This window comes from Podarcis raffonei, chromosome 13 (genome assembly GCF_027172205.1).
Source record: "Podarcis raffonei isolate rPodRaf1 chromosome 13, rPodRaf1.pri, whole genome shotgun sequence".
Classification (NCBI taxonomy): Eukaryota; Metazoa; Chordata; class Lepidosauria; order Squamata; family Lacertidae; genus Podarcis; species Podarcis raffonei.
This window is the reverse complement of record NC_070614.1, coordinates 22,590,566-22,605,606: the sequence shown is the minus strand read 5'-3', so window position 1 is coordinate 22,605,606 and position 15,041 is coordinate 22,590,566. Positions and strand designations below refer to the sequence as shown.

The following is a 15,041-nucleotide window of genomic DNA, read 5'->3' as shown; positions in this document are numbered from 1 at the left end:
GCTCAAACCACATAGCGCGGGGGAGCCTCGCGAGCGTTTAACGGACTGGCGAATTTGTGATGTCAGTCGGCGCTCAGTCCGGCCGGCCCACTACTGTAGCGATTGGGACTTTCCCCTTATCAGAGTCTTTTTTTTTTTTAATACCATCCTCATCTACCGTTCCCCCCCCCCCCGAGCGCGCTCCGATTGGCCGTTATGATGTCACTCGCTGGAAGGTTCGGAGCTGTGAGGCCCTGCTTGTCCTCTGATTGGGCAAACGACCTGTCGCTCGCTTCCGTCTTAGAGGAGGATTGGACGAGGCAGCGCGGCGGGCGGGGAGAAGAGTGGTGGTAGACGGGTGCTGCTGTTTGGGGCTCGGGACCGGCTCCGGGGCAAGGCCCGCCTGAAGGCAGTGGCGGGTGCTGAAACAACGGGAGCTGGGGAAGAGAAGGTATGAAACAAAGTGGGGCGGGGAGGAGGATAGAGCTATATGAGGGGAAGGGGGTGGAGTTAAAGCAGTGGGAAGACTAAAAGGGGAGGGGAGGAAAGCATAAAGCGGAGGTGGGGGGGGCGGCGGCGAGGAGAAACTGAGAGAGCAATGGGGTCCGCGGTAGAGAAGAGGGACCTCTAACTGGGCCGCTGGTGGAGAGCGAATTTGGGGGAGGAGGCTAAAAAAACGGTGGCCTTGAATAGGCCAGGTGGGAAGGAAGCGGGTAGGAGAAACGTGGGCTGGGCGAGCAGCGGCGAGAGCACGAGAAGGCGGCGGGGAAGACCGAGAGGAGCAGAAAGCTGAGGAGAAAGGAGCCGCGTGTGGTGGGCTGGAGGCTGCGGAAGGGTAGGGGGCAAACTGAGGCCAGCCCCTTGCAAGCGGCGGCTGGTGGGCTGATGGAAGTGTGGGGGAAGGGCCTGAAAGCTGTGGCGTGGGGGGGGGGAAGGTTTGAGTACGGTGTATCGGGGGACTCGAGAGCTAAAGGGCACCACGTGGGCTAGAGGAGGAAAGGGGTTGGTGGGCTTGGGCTGTGTGTGTGGGGGGGGTGTTAAACGTTAAAAGTTGGCCTGGAGAAGTGAGGGCGGGGGAAAACTCCCTTTTCTGGTTTCCCCGGTGTTGTTGGGAAACGAAGCAACCTGAAGCAGGGACTTCAGAAAGGATGGTGCAGGTGGATGTGGGAGGGGTTACTCCGCAATTGGGGGGGGGGGTAGTTCGGGAGCGGAGGGTCAGATTGGACGAAGGATTCTTGGAGTGGAGCGCGACTTTCGTTGTAGGTTTGGGTTGTAAGCCACATTCGGTACAGCAGGGTACAGTGGTGGTATGCAAATTTTAAAAATCGAAAGAGCCTGTGAATTATAAGGGCTGTTTGGTGCCGTTCTGAAGAACAGTATAGGTATGCTTTATTATGCAACAGTGATTTGGGGGAAATGTTGCCCTACCTTACAAGGTTGTTGTAAGAACTGTTGTGTAGTGTTCAAAATTCCCATTGTTCTAGGCGCATTTTGCTAATTTCATTAGCTCGAGCAGTTTCTGAGCTCTGGGTGCAGTACTGTGCCTAAGATTTCAGATTAAACTGTAGAGTGGGAGGAAAGGAGGATCTTTTTCTGCCTCCCCACGTCCAGCTACTCTCTGAAGACTGGAGAAGACACCCTCTTAAGAATATTGGGGGGTGGGCAGGGGAAGGACTAGACCGTGTGAAAAATGAACATAATACTTTAGCTGCAGTTCATTCTTTTTCAGCTTTGTATCCTTCTTATTAAAAAATTGTGCCTAGACATTCCATTGTTGCGTCCATAACCTAGGTTCAAAGTGCCATTTAGCTTCTAGCTTTCATATCTCAGTTTCTAACATTGCTACTGTGATAAAGTATGTCAGCATTCCCCAATTTGGTCCCCTCCATATGTTTTTGACTGCAGCTCCCATCTTCCCTGATCACTGACCATGTTTTCTGGAACTGATTGATGTGGGCACCCAGAAAGAGCACTGTAGGAAAGCTAAGTAGTATCTATTTACAGGGTTCCCATAGGCACCTGGTTGTCTGCAGTGAGAACAGGATGTGGGACTTGACTGGCCTTTGATCTGATTCAGCTGAGCTCTTGTATTCTTAAATGGATGCATGGTGAAATGTAGATGGGGCTGTAAGCATCAGTGTACTTCACTATCTATTGAGTACAGTTCTGTTTCCCAGTAGAGTGCTAGGAGCCTGGAGGAAGATGGTAGTGGGTGTGGTATAGTTATGGTCAAGATGACCAAGAGCATAATGGGTAGTTTGGAGACTAGCAGATTATTGAGTGGGGGAAAGAGGTGATTAGAGCAGTGTTTTTCAACCACTGTTGAAATGTTGCCTGGTGTGCAGTGGGAAAAATTGAAAAATTCGAAAGATTTTTTTTTTTAAAGTCAAATTTTCGCTCACTAGGCGGGCGCCGGACTGTGTCCTGGGTATGGGGGGGGTTTGACCCCACCCTCGGCCAGCAGGGGTGCCGATTGGCGCTCCTCAGGGGGACACCCTCCACTTTTCTGATGTCCGGGCTGTGATTGGTCCAGACTCCAGCCTGGACCTATCACAGTAGGACATCATCTTCCGACTTCCCGCAGTCGCATCTTCAGACTTCCTTCCCGCCCGAGCACAGTGTAAGCAGAGTGAAGGAAAGAAATCCAAATGTGATTGTTACACATTGTTTTTTACACCGTGAGGCCCTCGTAGCCAAGACTTTACATGACTTTACAGGAGCAGGAGGAACTAACTGAACTGAGACAAAATCGTGGTTTCAAGCTAAGATTTGCTGATCTACCTTTGGACAGTTTTTGGTTGGATACTGCCAAGGAGTTCCCCCTTCTGGCAAACAATGCTATTTTGACATTGCTCCCATTTTCCACTACATATCTGTGTGAGATGAGCTTTTCAAGTATGATTGCTATAAAAACTAAATACAGAGAGAGACTGAGAGCTGTTGATGAAGAGCTACGTGTGTGTCTTTCTTCGATTCCAGCCAGAATATCAGCTTTGTGTTCAGCCAAACAGGCCCAGGTTGCGCACTGAATAAAGTATTTTATAATTTTTCATATTTCTGTTTACTTACTATTTCATAATAAAGTAATTATAAAATACTTTCTTTGTGTTTTTGATTCCTATTCAAGAGAATTACTTTATATATAGTCAATATAGGCACAGAGTTAAATTTTTTAACATTTTCTAATGGTGGTGTGCCTCGTGATTTTTTTCATGAAACAAGTGTGCCTTTACCCAAAAAAGGTTGAAAAACACTGGATTAGAGAACCTTTGGATAGTATACAACTTCATTTATTTCATAAAATTTATACACTGTTTGATTGTAAACAAACAAACAAACCTCAAATTAGACCCTCTTAAAAAGGATTAATTATGAAAAGTTCTTGCTTTCTGATCCCATGTTTGCAATCTTCAGAAAATGAATTGAAATCCCCATTTCAAAGAATGTCCTTTAGGTTTTGTACACCATGTTTTAACTGGATTTTTTTTTGACTGCAGACGAATTCTGGAGGCTGAAGTCTTGTGCATATTTACCTGGGAGAAAGCCCCATTGAATGTAGTGAGACTCATCCTTAAGTAGACATGGATTGGATTGTGCTCTAAATTGTGATAATGAATAATAATAATGATAATAATAATAATTTATTTGTACCCCACCCATCAGGCTGGGCTTCCCCAGCCACTCCGGGCAGCTTCCAACAAAGATTAAAAGTACATTAAAATGTCACACATTAAAAACTTCCCTGAACAGGGCTGCCTTCAGATGTCTACTATGTGATCCAGGGGGTGCAACTTTTGAATGGGCTATTAGGTAACTGGAACAAGAAAGTAATACTTTCTAGAAGGAGGAGATAGCAGGGAAATTAATGGCAAGGAACTGTTTTATGCGTGGCTAAGAGTGTGTGAACACCAAGTAGGGTAGATTGATTTAAATCAGGAAGAATAAAAGACAAATTTAAAATACTGATTTTAAATTGTTTCCCATTGATTCTACGAATTATTTCTAAAACTATGGTGTAAGACACCAATAAACTACCAATACGGTATGTTATTTACACGGTTTAATTCTTTCAACCAGGCTTTACACCTCTTTGTCATGTTGTATGTACATTTTGTATGCTCTCCTTTCTCACCAGTACAAAAAATGTCTTTAAAATATTCCCGTATGGGGCCTGTCATATTCAGGTTTCATGATTGTTTGGAGGTTAATAAGCATTTCTTCTCAGAAGTAAGTCCCATGGAGCTCAGTGAGACTTACTCCTAGAAAGAGAGTATAGAATTGGAACCTTAGCACGAGAATATTGGAACATGCAGACTGGACAGTTTGTCTTCTCTTCTTCCCAATGTTCTTCTCTGCTTCACCCTGCCTTTGTCCATCCCACCCTCACAAATACAAGCAAAAATAAAATACACATGAATGATATGTCATAGCAAGGCTTCATAGTTTGTAGGCAGACTAGAATAGATCTATTTTCTTCAGGTGAAAATGCATGTATATGTTTGGCAGATAGTGTAAATACTCATATTTGAGAAATTGTCAAATTGGCCTTTTATGTACAGAAGCCTCATTTAACTCAATGTATATGACACTGATTCTGTGGGTAGCTGGAGGACTAACCTGCCTTTATTAAGATTTTTTAATATTAACCTAAATTATTTGCAGTTTAAACAATATTTTTAAATATATGCATATATATATATATTACCTTGCAAGTAGGAAATATTTCAAAAACTTGCAAGTAAGTCTAAATAGAAAAACTAAAGGGAATTGTTCTAGTATAATGTGAGGAGAAGATGACATTCTCAGTTGAGAAAAGTGTTTAAAGAGTTGAGGGTTGGGGATGGGGTTGGTTGGGGCTGTGGATTTCATAATGGAATTTAAAATTTTTGAAAGCTCAGAACTGTTAGAGATGTGCATCCTTGTGGGGCTGTATAAATAAGTACAGGCTCTCTGGTGGTCTGAAAAAGGATTTTATGGTAGTGACTGGCCTAGGGGGAATTCTCCAGGCTGTCTCCCATGTTATCTGGATGCATTTTGAGAAGGTTTAAAATGAGACTGAAATGTGAGCCCAGAAAGTCATAGTGACAGAGGTTAGGATTAAATAGGGGGCAAGCATGCCGGAGAACATGTGTTGGGGGATTCTGGCTCTCCTAGATCTTTAAAAACAACAACAACTTTGAAATCACATGTCTCTGATGGAAAGGAAAGGAGACTGAAATGTGATAGTAGGCCAGAACAGAGATTGGGTAAGGATGAGTACATGATTGCACTTAGCAAATCAAGGTATGGATTTTGAAATTTCTTGTCCCCCGTCCCCCCATTGCTGGTGGTGACAACTGATTGAACAAAGATTAAGAGTGAGTTACAACAAATGTTACAGGTTAAATGAGGCAAAAGTTGTGTTGAAATGCTACAGGAAGGCTTGCAAGCTATCATCTTTCTACTTAAGGCTCATATATAATTATTATTTTTAAAAAATCAAAGATGCGTTATGGATACGTTATGATGTGCACACACATTTTCTCTCTCCAGCAATTTTGTGATGGGCATGCTAAGCCTTCCCTATTCTCATGTGCCTTAATTGCAACTGTTAAAAGTGGGTTCTTAATAGTAATTTAATGCAACCTCATGTCCTTGGGAGTTTGCTAACTAAGAACTTGCATGTGAGTCATGGGCGTAGCCAGGATTTATGTTGGGGGGGCAGGACCTTTGTTTTTTGGGGGGGGCCAGAACTGAGCTATCTGCAACTCATATTATTAAGTATATTTATTTACCTGCACCCCCTCCCCCCGGCTATGCCCATGGTGTGTGTGTGTGTGTGTGTGTGCGCGCGCGCGTGCGCGTGTGCGTGTGCGCTTCAGGGGCTGCTGTGTTATACTAAGTCAAACCATTAGCCCATTTAGCTCAGTATTATCAACACTGATGGCAGCAGCTCTCCAGGTTTTAGACAGGATACTTTCCCAGCCCTATCAGGAGACACCAGGATTTGAACCTAGACTTTTTGTGTGCAAAGCATGTGCTCTAGCCTTTCCCCTTTGAATTAAACTCTTAGGAACTTTGGCTCATTACTTCCTGTCCATCTTTCTCTGTACAGTTTCCATGGTTCCTTATAATCACCAGAGGGGCTGCAAGGTAGATTAAGGATAACAGGGAGTCGTCAGATTTTTCATACATAAGCTCAGGATGTTAAATGACCCCTAATAGTTAAACACTCCTTTCTCTTTTGAAACACAATGCTTGTGTATTCTGTAAGCATTATGATGCTATAAATGCTATAAACGTGGTAAGTGCAACTTTTTGGGGAAATGTTGGAGGATTCTTTCAAACTGATGGGTATATACAGTAATTCAGAGTTCTGTAGCTAATAATTGAGGAAATATGAACATTCCAAAGTGGGGCAAGGCACCATGGAAAAGAAGTGGAAGAAGCTGGTGGGGGTGGAGGTCATTTGGCTGGTGAGGTCATTTGCCTTTCCCACAGTATCACAAATATACATGGTAGGTATCTGTGACTGGAATGGAAATCAGAGGATTTGGCAGTTTCTGGAGCAGGGACAAAAGTAGGGGGAAGTGAACATGTTAAGCAGGAGCTTAATAGTATTTTTGGTCCTGCATTTGTTGGATAAATGTGGGTTTTGTTCTAAAGTGCCAGCAAGCTCTGTGTGTGAAGTAGGAGAAGTAGCTGCAGAGATGTATGTTGATGAATAGGTAAAGGTACCCCTGACGGTTAGGTCCAGTCACAGACGACACTGGGGTTGTGCACTCACCTCGCTCTAAAGGCTGAGGGAGCTGGCGTTTGTCCACAGACAGCTTCTGGGTCATGTGGCCAGCATGACTAAGCCGCTTCTGGCGAACTAGAGGAATGCACAGAAACGCCATTTACCTTCCCGCCAGAGCGGTACCTATTTATCTACTAGCACTTTGACATGCTTTTGAACTGCTAGGTGGGCAGGAGCAGGGACCGAGCAATGGGAACTTGCCCTGTGGTGGGGATTCGAACCGCCGACCTTCCGATCGGCAAGCCCTAGGCTCTGTGGTTTAGATCACAGCGCCACCCGCATCCCCACGTTGATGAATAACACCCCTCTAAAACCTGAAAGCCAGGCTTCTCACTTGTACTTAATGTAAATTGACCAGAAACTCATACTGAATAAAATCATAATCAGCATACTTCAAAATCATTGGCTGTAAGCAGCTGGGATAGAGGATAAAGGGTGGTTGAAACGCGAGTAGGGCACTAGTTTTATTTGCAAGGTTGTTATTATCAGTTGGTTCTTTGTTGTGTCTTGCTGAGGAGTCAAAGGGGAGTGGAGAGAAGTGAAAGATGATGTTGCTATAAAATGGAGGAAGATAAGCAAACCAGGGCAGTATTGACCTAAATATAACTTTGTGTTTGTCAAGATATACTTGTTGGTGAATTATGTAGACTCTGTGCACACTTTTTTCTTTGTGGCCCATAGGTAACAAAGTGTTTCAGTGTTGAGCAGTGTCCAAAGGGTGGTGTCTCTAGTGTTTTATCGCCTTCATTTTTTTGGCTGTGTTTCAGTTTCTGACGAAACCCAAAGCAAGCAGCAGAAGAGTCTTTGAACGTTTTCCTGCCCTGGAATCTTGGACTAGAGGAAGGAGGAGGGAAGAGTGAAGTTGCAGCTGTTCCAGAGGACTTGTCCCATCTTGTAGTCCGTGTGGGAAATTAAGACTCAAGGAAGTTGCTGCATGTGGACTCTTTGAGACAGTAAGTCACGTGGGTTTATATGCATCTACCTTGGCTTAGTTACAAAACAGTTTTTGTCTCTGGATAGGCAGAGAGCAGCAGAAAGAGGAGTCCTCCTGCTGGGAGACAGCTTTCTCTCTTCGGGAGATCTTTAGAACTTTAACAACTCTCTCGGTGGTAATGATTGTTTTTAGGTTTTATTTTTTAAATGGGGTTTGAACATTTTTTAATTAGATTTTTTCATTCTTTAACTGTGGAGAGTTAGCTAGATAGTGTGAGTTTTAGTACATTTTCTGCTACATGCATTTGCTTTTCCTTTTCCAGAAATGCTTTCTCTGAAGAAATATTTCACTGAAGGACTCATCCAGTTCACCATTCTCCTCAGCTTAATAGGTGTGAGGGTGGATGTAGATACTTATCTGAACTCGCATCTTCCCCCTCTGCGAGAGATCTTTTTGGGCCAGAGTTCTGCTTACACCCAGACACAGTTCCACAACCTGCGGAACACTTTAGATGGCTATGTCATCCATCCAAAAAGTGTAGATCTGGACTATTATTTCACAGCTCGGCGGCTTCTTAACCAGGTGAGGGCCCTGGACAGGTTCCAGGTGCCCACCACAGAAGTCAGTGCCTGGTTGGTACACCGAGATTCTGAAGGTTCTGTCTCTGGTGCCCAACCCAATACAGGCATTGCCCTTGAGAATGGCAGTGGCTTGCAAGATGGAACTGTTCCAGACAATGAAGTGAGGGAAAATGGAGCAGAACAAGGATTTGGTGAAGAATTGGAAGACCTAGGTGCCGTGGCTCCTCCAATGAATGGTGATCTAACCAAAGAGGTAGGTTGTTACTCTCAGGCACAATCTGTGGACTGATGTGGTGGGGAAAAGAGAACTATTTGAGTATTTATTTGTGACTTTGCAGCTATAAAAATGCTACTTATTGTCAATAGCTTAATTTCAGTGATTTGGGTAGGATACTGGGAAATTTCTCTTTTTGGTAAGATGTTTGTTGGTCTGAAATTAGAGCAGTTCTTTTGTTGCAGCTTTCAGGAGGCATCTCAATAACACCACCTGCTTATTTTGCAGCATTAGGTAATAGTCTCAATGCACGTATCAAATGGATAGTGATTTACTCAGCTCTGGAGTACTTCCAGGAGATTTTTCTACTTGGTTTTCAAGGGAGCAATGGGTAAAGCAGGTCTCCTGCTCCGTCCTAGTTTCTAATTCCAGTGTACAATGACTGCCTAGTGCCTTCCTTTTCCCACCCCTTACTGTCTCATAAGGTTTTCCTTATGAAAGCCTGTTCTGGTTTGACCTGTTTGTATTGTGCCTTGCTTAAGTGATGATTTGAATTAGCTGGCTTGTTTACTTCGATGCTCAAATCCCTCTCCCAAACACAGGGTGGAATGGTCATGGAGAATCTCTTCCAGACCACCCTTAATCCCTGATACTTTGTGTTGAAAATGGACAGTATTACTAGAGCTAGTGGCCAGGCTGGGAGTTGCTGAAGCAGCTGCTGTGGCTGCCTTCCGCTCTTGTCATGTTTTCTCATCCCTACAATTGGCAAAAATAGGCTGAAGGTTTCTGAGATCTTATCCTTGGAAACTAAAAGTGAAATATCTCAGTTTGCGGGGTTTCCCCTACAGAAGTAGATAACTGAGAAATGGAGAATGACCCACTAAGATAGGAGTGTGTGTGAGGGGGTGCATGTGCCTGTGGGGTGCTTGGAACAGGAGATTGAAGCTAAAGAATTGAAGGTTTTTTGTTTTGTTCTGGTAAAGCAGGGGATACTAGGGGGGAGTCTTGTTTGAAGCATCTTTTGTGTTCTGGATTATTGTTACTGGAATGAGGAAGTAGGTGGTTGTACTAGAATTTCTCATATTTTAAGACTGCTATCTTTAAAATATACATTTTAACTACCCATTATTGTAATTTTAAAAATGAGAATACTGCGTTAAAAAGTTGAATAGCTTTTTTTGGGTATATTTTAAAAGTTCTATAAATAGTGACTTGTTGAAATGTGCAAAGCAATTTGTAAGGGAAGTGTGAGGGTTGCTGGTACTTTCCTTTGTGTGTGTATGCACAGGTGTACTTTCTATTGCTAGGGTTACAATGTAAAAAACACAAATATAAGACTAGGGGTTTTTGTGGACAAGGACAATCAGTAGGCTCTTCAACCATGAATCTGAAGACCAACACAATACTTGTTCACCCTTATAAACCCATGAGGCCCCCAAAGGGTGAACAAGTTTTGTGTTGGTCTCATGGCAATGAAAAAGTGGGAGCTACTGAGGCGTGGCTGATTCTGACTTTGATCAAGGTGTGTGTGTGTGTGTGTGTGTGTGTGTGTGTGTAGGACAGGGATAGAAATTGTGTAATACAGAGAAGCTCCTATTCTGGAGCAGCCTTTAGGGTTAATTCATTTTGCTTCCTATCTTTTTGTGCTGGTCATGTGTGATCCGGGGCTGGAATGGACTTGCCATGGGTTCATTAGAAGTATATAATATTTCATTCTGCACTTAACTACTCGGAGCACTTCTTGTTCATAATGCTACAGCGATGCAAGGCACCAAGCCATTTTCCTATTCCATATTGTCAGTTGTGGACTGAGTAAAGTATGATTTGCCTTAGTGAATTGATAGCTGAGACTATATTTGAATTGGGTGCTTTCCAATTCATGGCTCACTTTGTTAATCGCAATGTTAGACCAATTATGTGCTTTCACTACTGATGTGCGGATACTGATCATGCACAAAACTTCAGGGTCGTGGTGGGGATAGGGACATAGTCACTTTGCTTGTAATGAGGTAGTGAGTCACTCTCCTTTTTTTAGTTGTGCAGAGAACTTAAATTCAGACACAGGCTGCAATACAGTCTGGATATGAGAGAGATGATACAAGCTTTGATGGTCCCCAGCGGCACTTGTCCTCTCCTAAATGGGAAGTCCCTGAACACAAAAGGAGGACAAAAAGGAAGGGTTTGGCAGACATGTAGAGTTTTATATATGCACAATCCCACTAAATGAACTCTTACGGTAGAGTGCTCAAACTGCCATATAAAGGCTACATATTTTCTCGTTATGAGATACGGTTTTAGTGCTAGTGGTTTACTGGGTGATGCACAGATTAGAAGCAGACTTAGGGTTTGCTTTGGATGGACAATACAGGGTTTATTGGATATAGGTGGACAGGTGTTATGTCCGTAGAGGAGCAGCTCAAGTGAAGATAATATGCTTCAGGAAAGGCATTGTGAAGGGAGGTTTGGCTCTGGTTTGTGTTTAAGCACTTGCTAGATGCAACGTGGTTAGAATTTTCTGAGCTGAACTGCTTAACAAAAACAACCTTAACATATTTATAACAAGGAAATAAGTTTTTCAGCTGAAGGCCTTCCTAAACGATCAGGTTCTGGCCAAATGCCTAAAACACTGAAGTGTTATAGCAGTAGTGATTATTGCAAGGTCAATTGTGAATGCCATGGAGGATGACGAACAGAAGAAAGGGCTGCCATGAGCAGTTTTGTGCATTGTCCAAAGGTGTGAGCAATAGGTATGGGAAACCATGTTCAACTGATCACGCAGCTCTAAAGCTCATTGGGTGGCTTATGCAGGTCACCATCTCTTAGCCTGCCCACTGATTTTTGAGAAGCTAAAATGTTTGTCAGAGCTCTTTGGGAGAAAGGCAGTATATCTTGTGATCAGGGTAGCAATGAGGTTCAGCTATTATGGCCCTCAGCCCTGTGATTAGAGACTTGTTTCTGGAAGAAACCACAATTTGGACCATGGATTTACTGTACATCATTGGGCATATCTTGCTCTTTTCTCAAATAAAATGGGAATAGTTGCCTGTCTCACAGGGTGGCTATGAGGGTGAATATTATCGGGAATACAAAGCAATTGGTATGAGTTTTGGAGTCCTTCACTCCCTATAGAAAAGGAAGGAACAGCAGAAGTAGCAGTGGCTTGTGAGTTTGTTGAGAAAGGAGAGGCTTCAGCAACGTGAAGGTTTTTTATGTGTAGGTGAGCTGTGTATGACTTTGGTTTATCCTATTGTATCTGCAGAAGTGGTTATAAATGCTTTGCGTATGAAAATAAGGGCCAGGTGTGAGTAGCATGAGACCACTTTTGTGTTGTCTAGGGCTTTCCTTTTTTGCATCATAAAATATCATGCTACTCCCTAATGCGTTGCTGAATTTGTTTTTTATTTTAAGCCCCATTTCTCAGCATATGTTCTTTGCTCACTGGATGCAGTGAGCCTGCTAGGAACCCTAGCTGGCTTAGACTGGATCCACTGCCGGGAAGAATTTGGGCTAATCCAAATACCAGTTTGTGTGGGAGGTAAGCATTGCTGCAACCCTCAAAACACTTTACCTCCCTCACCCCCCGGCATGCAAATGCCACAAACTACTTGCTATGGGGCTACACCTCCTCCTGCAGCAACTGCACAGCCGCTCCCTGCCCAGACAAGCAAATGTAGTATCCCCTGAGCTGATACATTATGTATTTTTTTGACTGTCTAGAGGTGATGTGAGAGCTGGGTTTGCTAAGATTCAGCATGGGACATATGAACTGGTAATAAAGAGCTTCTGACTCTTCATTTCACCATGTGATAACCACCAGTCAGGCCCTACCTGATTACCAAAGGAATTGTTTTATTTGTATTCTGCTAAAAACATACAAACTCTCAACATGGCTCAGAACATAAGAAAACATTAGGACCAATCAATAAAAGCAGTATAAAATTTTAAAATATGTCCCACCAATATAAAATGCAGACCTTTCTTATATGTGTGGTCTTCAGTCACTTCTTTTTTTGAAATTATAATATGGGACAGCTTGTGAGATGAGGACTACATGTCCTGCAGCTCTTCTGTTCTTGGTCCACAGGATAATGAATCACACAACAAAAGGCTAACTCTTCCGATGGGAATTTAGCCCTTTGCTGTCTGATCCACTCCCTGCTGACCAGAAAAATATTTCCTTTTCCTTTTCCAATGACTGTTCATTCAAAAGTAGTGAGTGATCCTTTGAAAGCAGGTGTCTGTACCAATCTAGCACTTCTCACTAGATGGGTTGGGGAAGATATAATTTCTCCTTGGGCCTAGTCAGTACAGTGGATGCTTCTGCTTTTCTCTGTTACTGAGTTGTGTATTTATCACTGAGATAAAAGTTGCTTACCTTATCCACCAGACCAATGTCTAGCTTCCATGACTGCAATAATGAGTCTCCTAAGAACTACCCTCCCACCTGTATGCATATTCATGCACTTACCCAAAACCGCATGCTTGTGATGTGATGTGTAATCTTAACTTCAGAGCAATATTTTGGCTTGCTTTTTCTTTGCTGAGTGACCTGAAGCACTTGCAGGGGATTTTGAGATGTTAAGGGGCTTTTTGTGTTAATAGAAGTAATGTAGAAGGCATGCTGTCTGCCTTTGAGTAGTGTTGCATTAGTGGGAAATTTTTCCCATCTTCTGCCATCTACTTAGAAATACTGTGGCATTTTTAAAGTATCATAGGCACAAGACATGCTCCTAGGAGCCTTGCTATCCAGCCACAGCAATTTGATTTTCAAAGTTTATTGAGTGGGTAGAATAGACACTCTAATGCTTGGAGATTGATTCTGTGGATAAGTTGTTCTCATATCTGGGAATTGGGTAGATGGCCTGTTCTGGACAGGGTTGTGCTTCCTCTGATGGAGTTGGGTGCATGGTGTGGGATGCTCTCGGATTCATCTCCATCACCGGAAGCACCTTTTTTGCTAGCTTGTTCCTGGAAAGAGAGCCTGACCACAGTGATCCATGCTCTGGTAACCTGCTCTATATGAGGTTGTTTGGGAGCTGCAGCCAGCATTTGAAATTAGCCAGGCGCCAGTCTCATTTTGCAACTAGCAACCAGCTTTTTGCAACTGCATGGAGATATCCAGGTGCCACCTCTTGACTCCTAGCATCTCCACCTGCTTGGCTGCAGTCAGCTGGTCTGCTGGGCACCGCGGCAGCAAAATTCGTGTCTTTTGGTGTCATGCTACCCTGCAGACTACCCAATTTGCCTGGCAGCAAAAATAAGTAAAGTTAAAATATTTTTTTGCTGCTGGGTGAATCAGGTGGTCTGCAGGGTAGTGCGGCAGCAAAAGACATCCTTTTCTGCGGTGGCCCCCTGGCTTTGGAATTCCCTTCCTCTTGATATCTGGTTGGCACCAACATTGGTAGGTGTTTGGCACTAGCTAATAACTTATCTTTTAAAAAAGTGGATTCTTGATGTATTAGGCAACTGACTTTTTTTGTACTGATAGGCCATATAATATGTAGTTGTTTTTATTAGAATTGTTACGTTGTTAGTTTGATGTACCCTGCCTTGGGATCACTTGTTTGATGAATAGCGGGTTAAAAATGACATGGATTCATTTATGTATTATAGCCACTGTTTGTTTAAAACTGGAGCAGATTTACTAAATAAGAATGTTTGTGTCTGTCTTCTGTGTGTGTAATCAAAGTATGGATTTTTCTCGTTACTCTATAATAGAACTTTCCCCTACTTCTCCATGGTGTCCAAGGTTTGTGTTGTTTTACATAGGATATTGTCTTTAGATTCTGCCTAGTTTCTTATTTTAGCAGCTGCTACATGAATGACTTTATCTTAGTCTTCACTTCCCACTTTTGTGGAAACACACAGCCTGTTGCTGTTAGCTAGAAGTGGCTCTAAAAATGTGAGTACTGGGATTAAAGCTTGCCTGAAACTTGTCTGCTCTGGAAAGCTCTTCCTCTCTTCCTTGCTGTGTTTTGGGTTGGGGTTGATTATGAAATAGTGAAATAAAGGTACTCTGCACATGCTCAGAAGCAGTTTATAGGTACTCCATGCTGAGCCTTGCCTCAAGGTAAGAACTCGTTTCTTACTGAATGCTGCCCATGACTGGAGTCAAAGGTTAAGGGGGGGGGGAATTGTAAAAGTATGAAGTATCTTTCTAAGTTCTTTGTGTACAATAATGTCTTGGTAATCCTTATATCAAGATGTCGGAATAATAACATTTGGCATATCACAAGTTGTTTGCTGAGACTGAAAAGAAAGTGACTTGTTTGAAGCCGCTTAGAGGGCTCATGGTATAGAAAATGAACTGGGGACTTCCAACTCACTTTTTGTGTTCTTAATATTATGTCACACCAGATCAGTATGCTGAGATACGCCTTTGTAGAAATACCTGGTATCCTGGAGCATCCTTGTTAATCTAAGTAATGTAGTATTTTGATTCCATATTAATTTCAAGTATCTTGAAATAATTTTTTAAAGCATATGTGTTTGGGAAATCCACACTCCCAAGTGAGTCATAAGCTATGGATGAAAGAGATTGTGTAGATTACATTT

The 15,041-nt window shown here is 43.0% G+C and overlaps 1 protein-coding gene across 4 annotated transcripts in view; it reads left to right on the top strand.

Moving 5' to 3' along the window:
- The first annotated feature begins 251 nt into the window (after positions 1 to 251).
- NFE2L1 (NFE2 like bZIP transcription factor 1) overlaps positions 252 to 15,041 on the top strand; it is a 33,794-nt gene continuing 19,004 nt past the window's right edge. Inside the window, exons 1-3 of one of the 4 annotated variants that reach the window (XM_053362270.1) lie at positions 252 to 430; positions 7,525 to 7,710; positions 8,014 to 8,525. In XM_053362270.1, coding sequence (XP_053218245.1) covers positions 8,016 to 8,525 — 510 coding nt within the window. In that variant the 5' untranslated portion in view covers positions 252 to 430; positions 7,525 to 7,710; positions 8,014 to 8,015. Of the gene's footprint in view, positions 431 to 1,196; positions 1,362 to 4,036; positions 5,263 to 7,524; positions 7,711 to 8,013; positions 8,526 to 15,041 lie in introns of those variants that run through there. The other 3 variants (XM_053362267.1, XM_053362269.1, XM_053362268.1) reach the window with 3 other exon arrangements.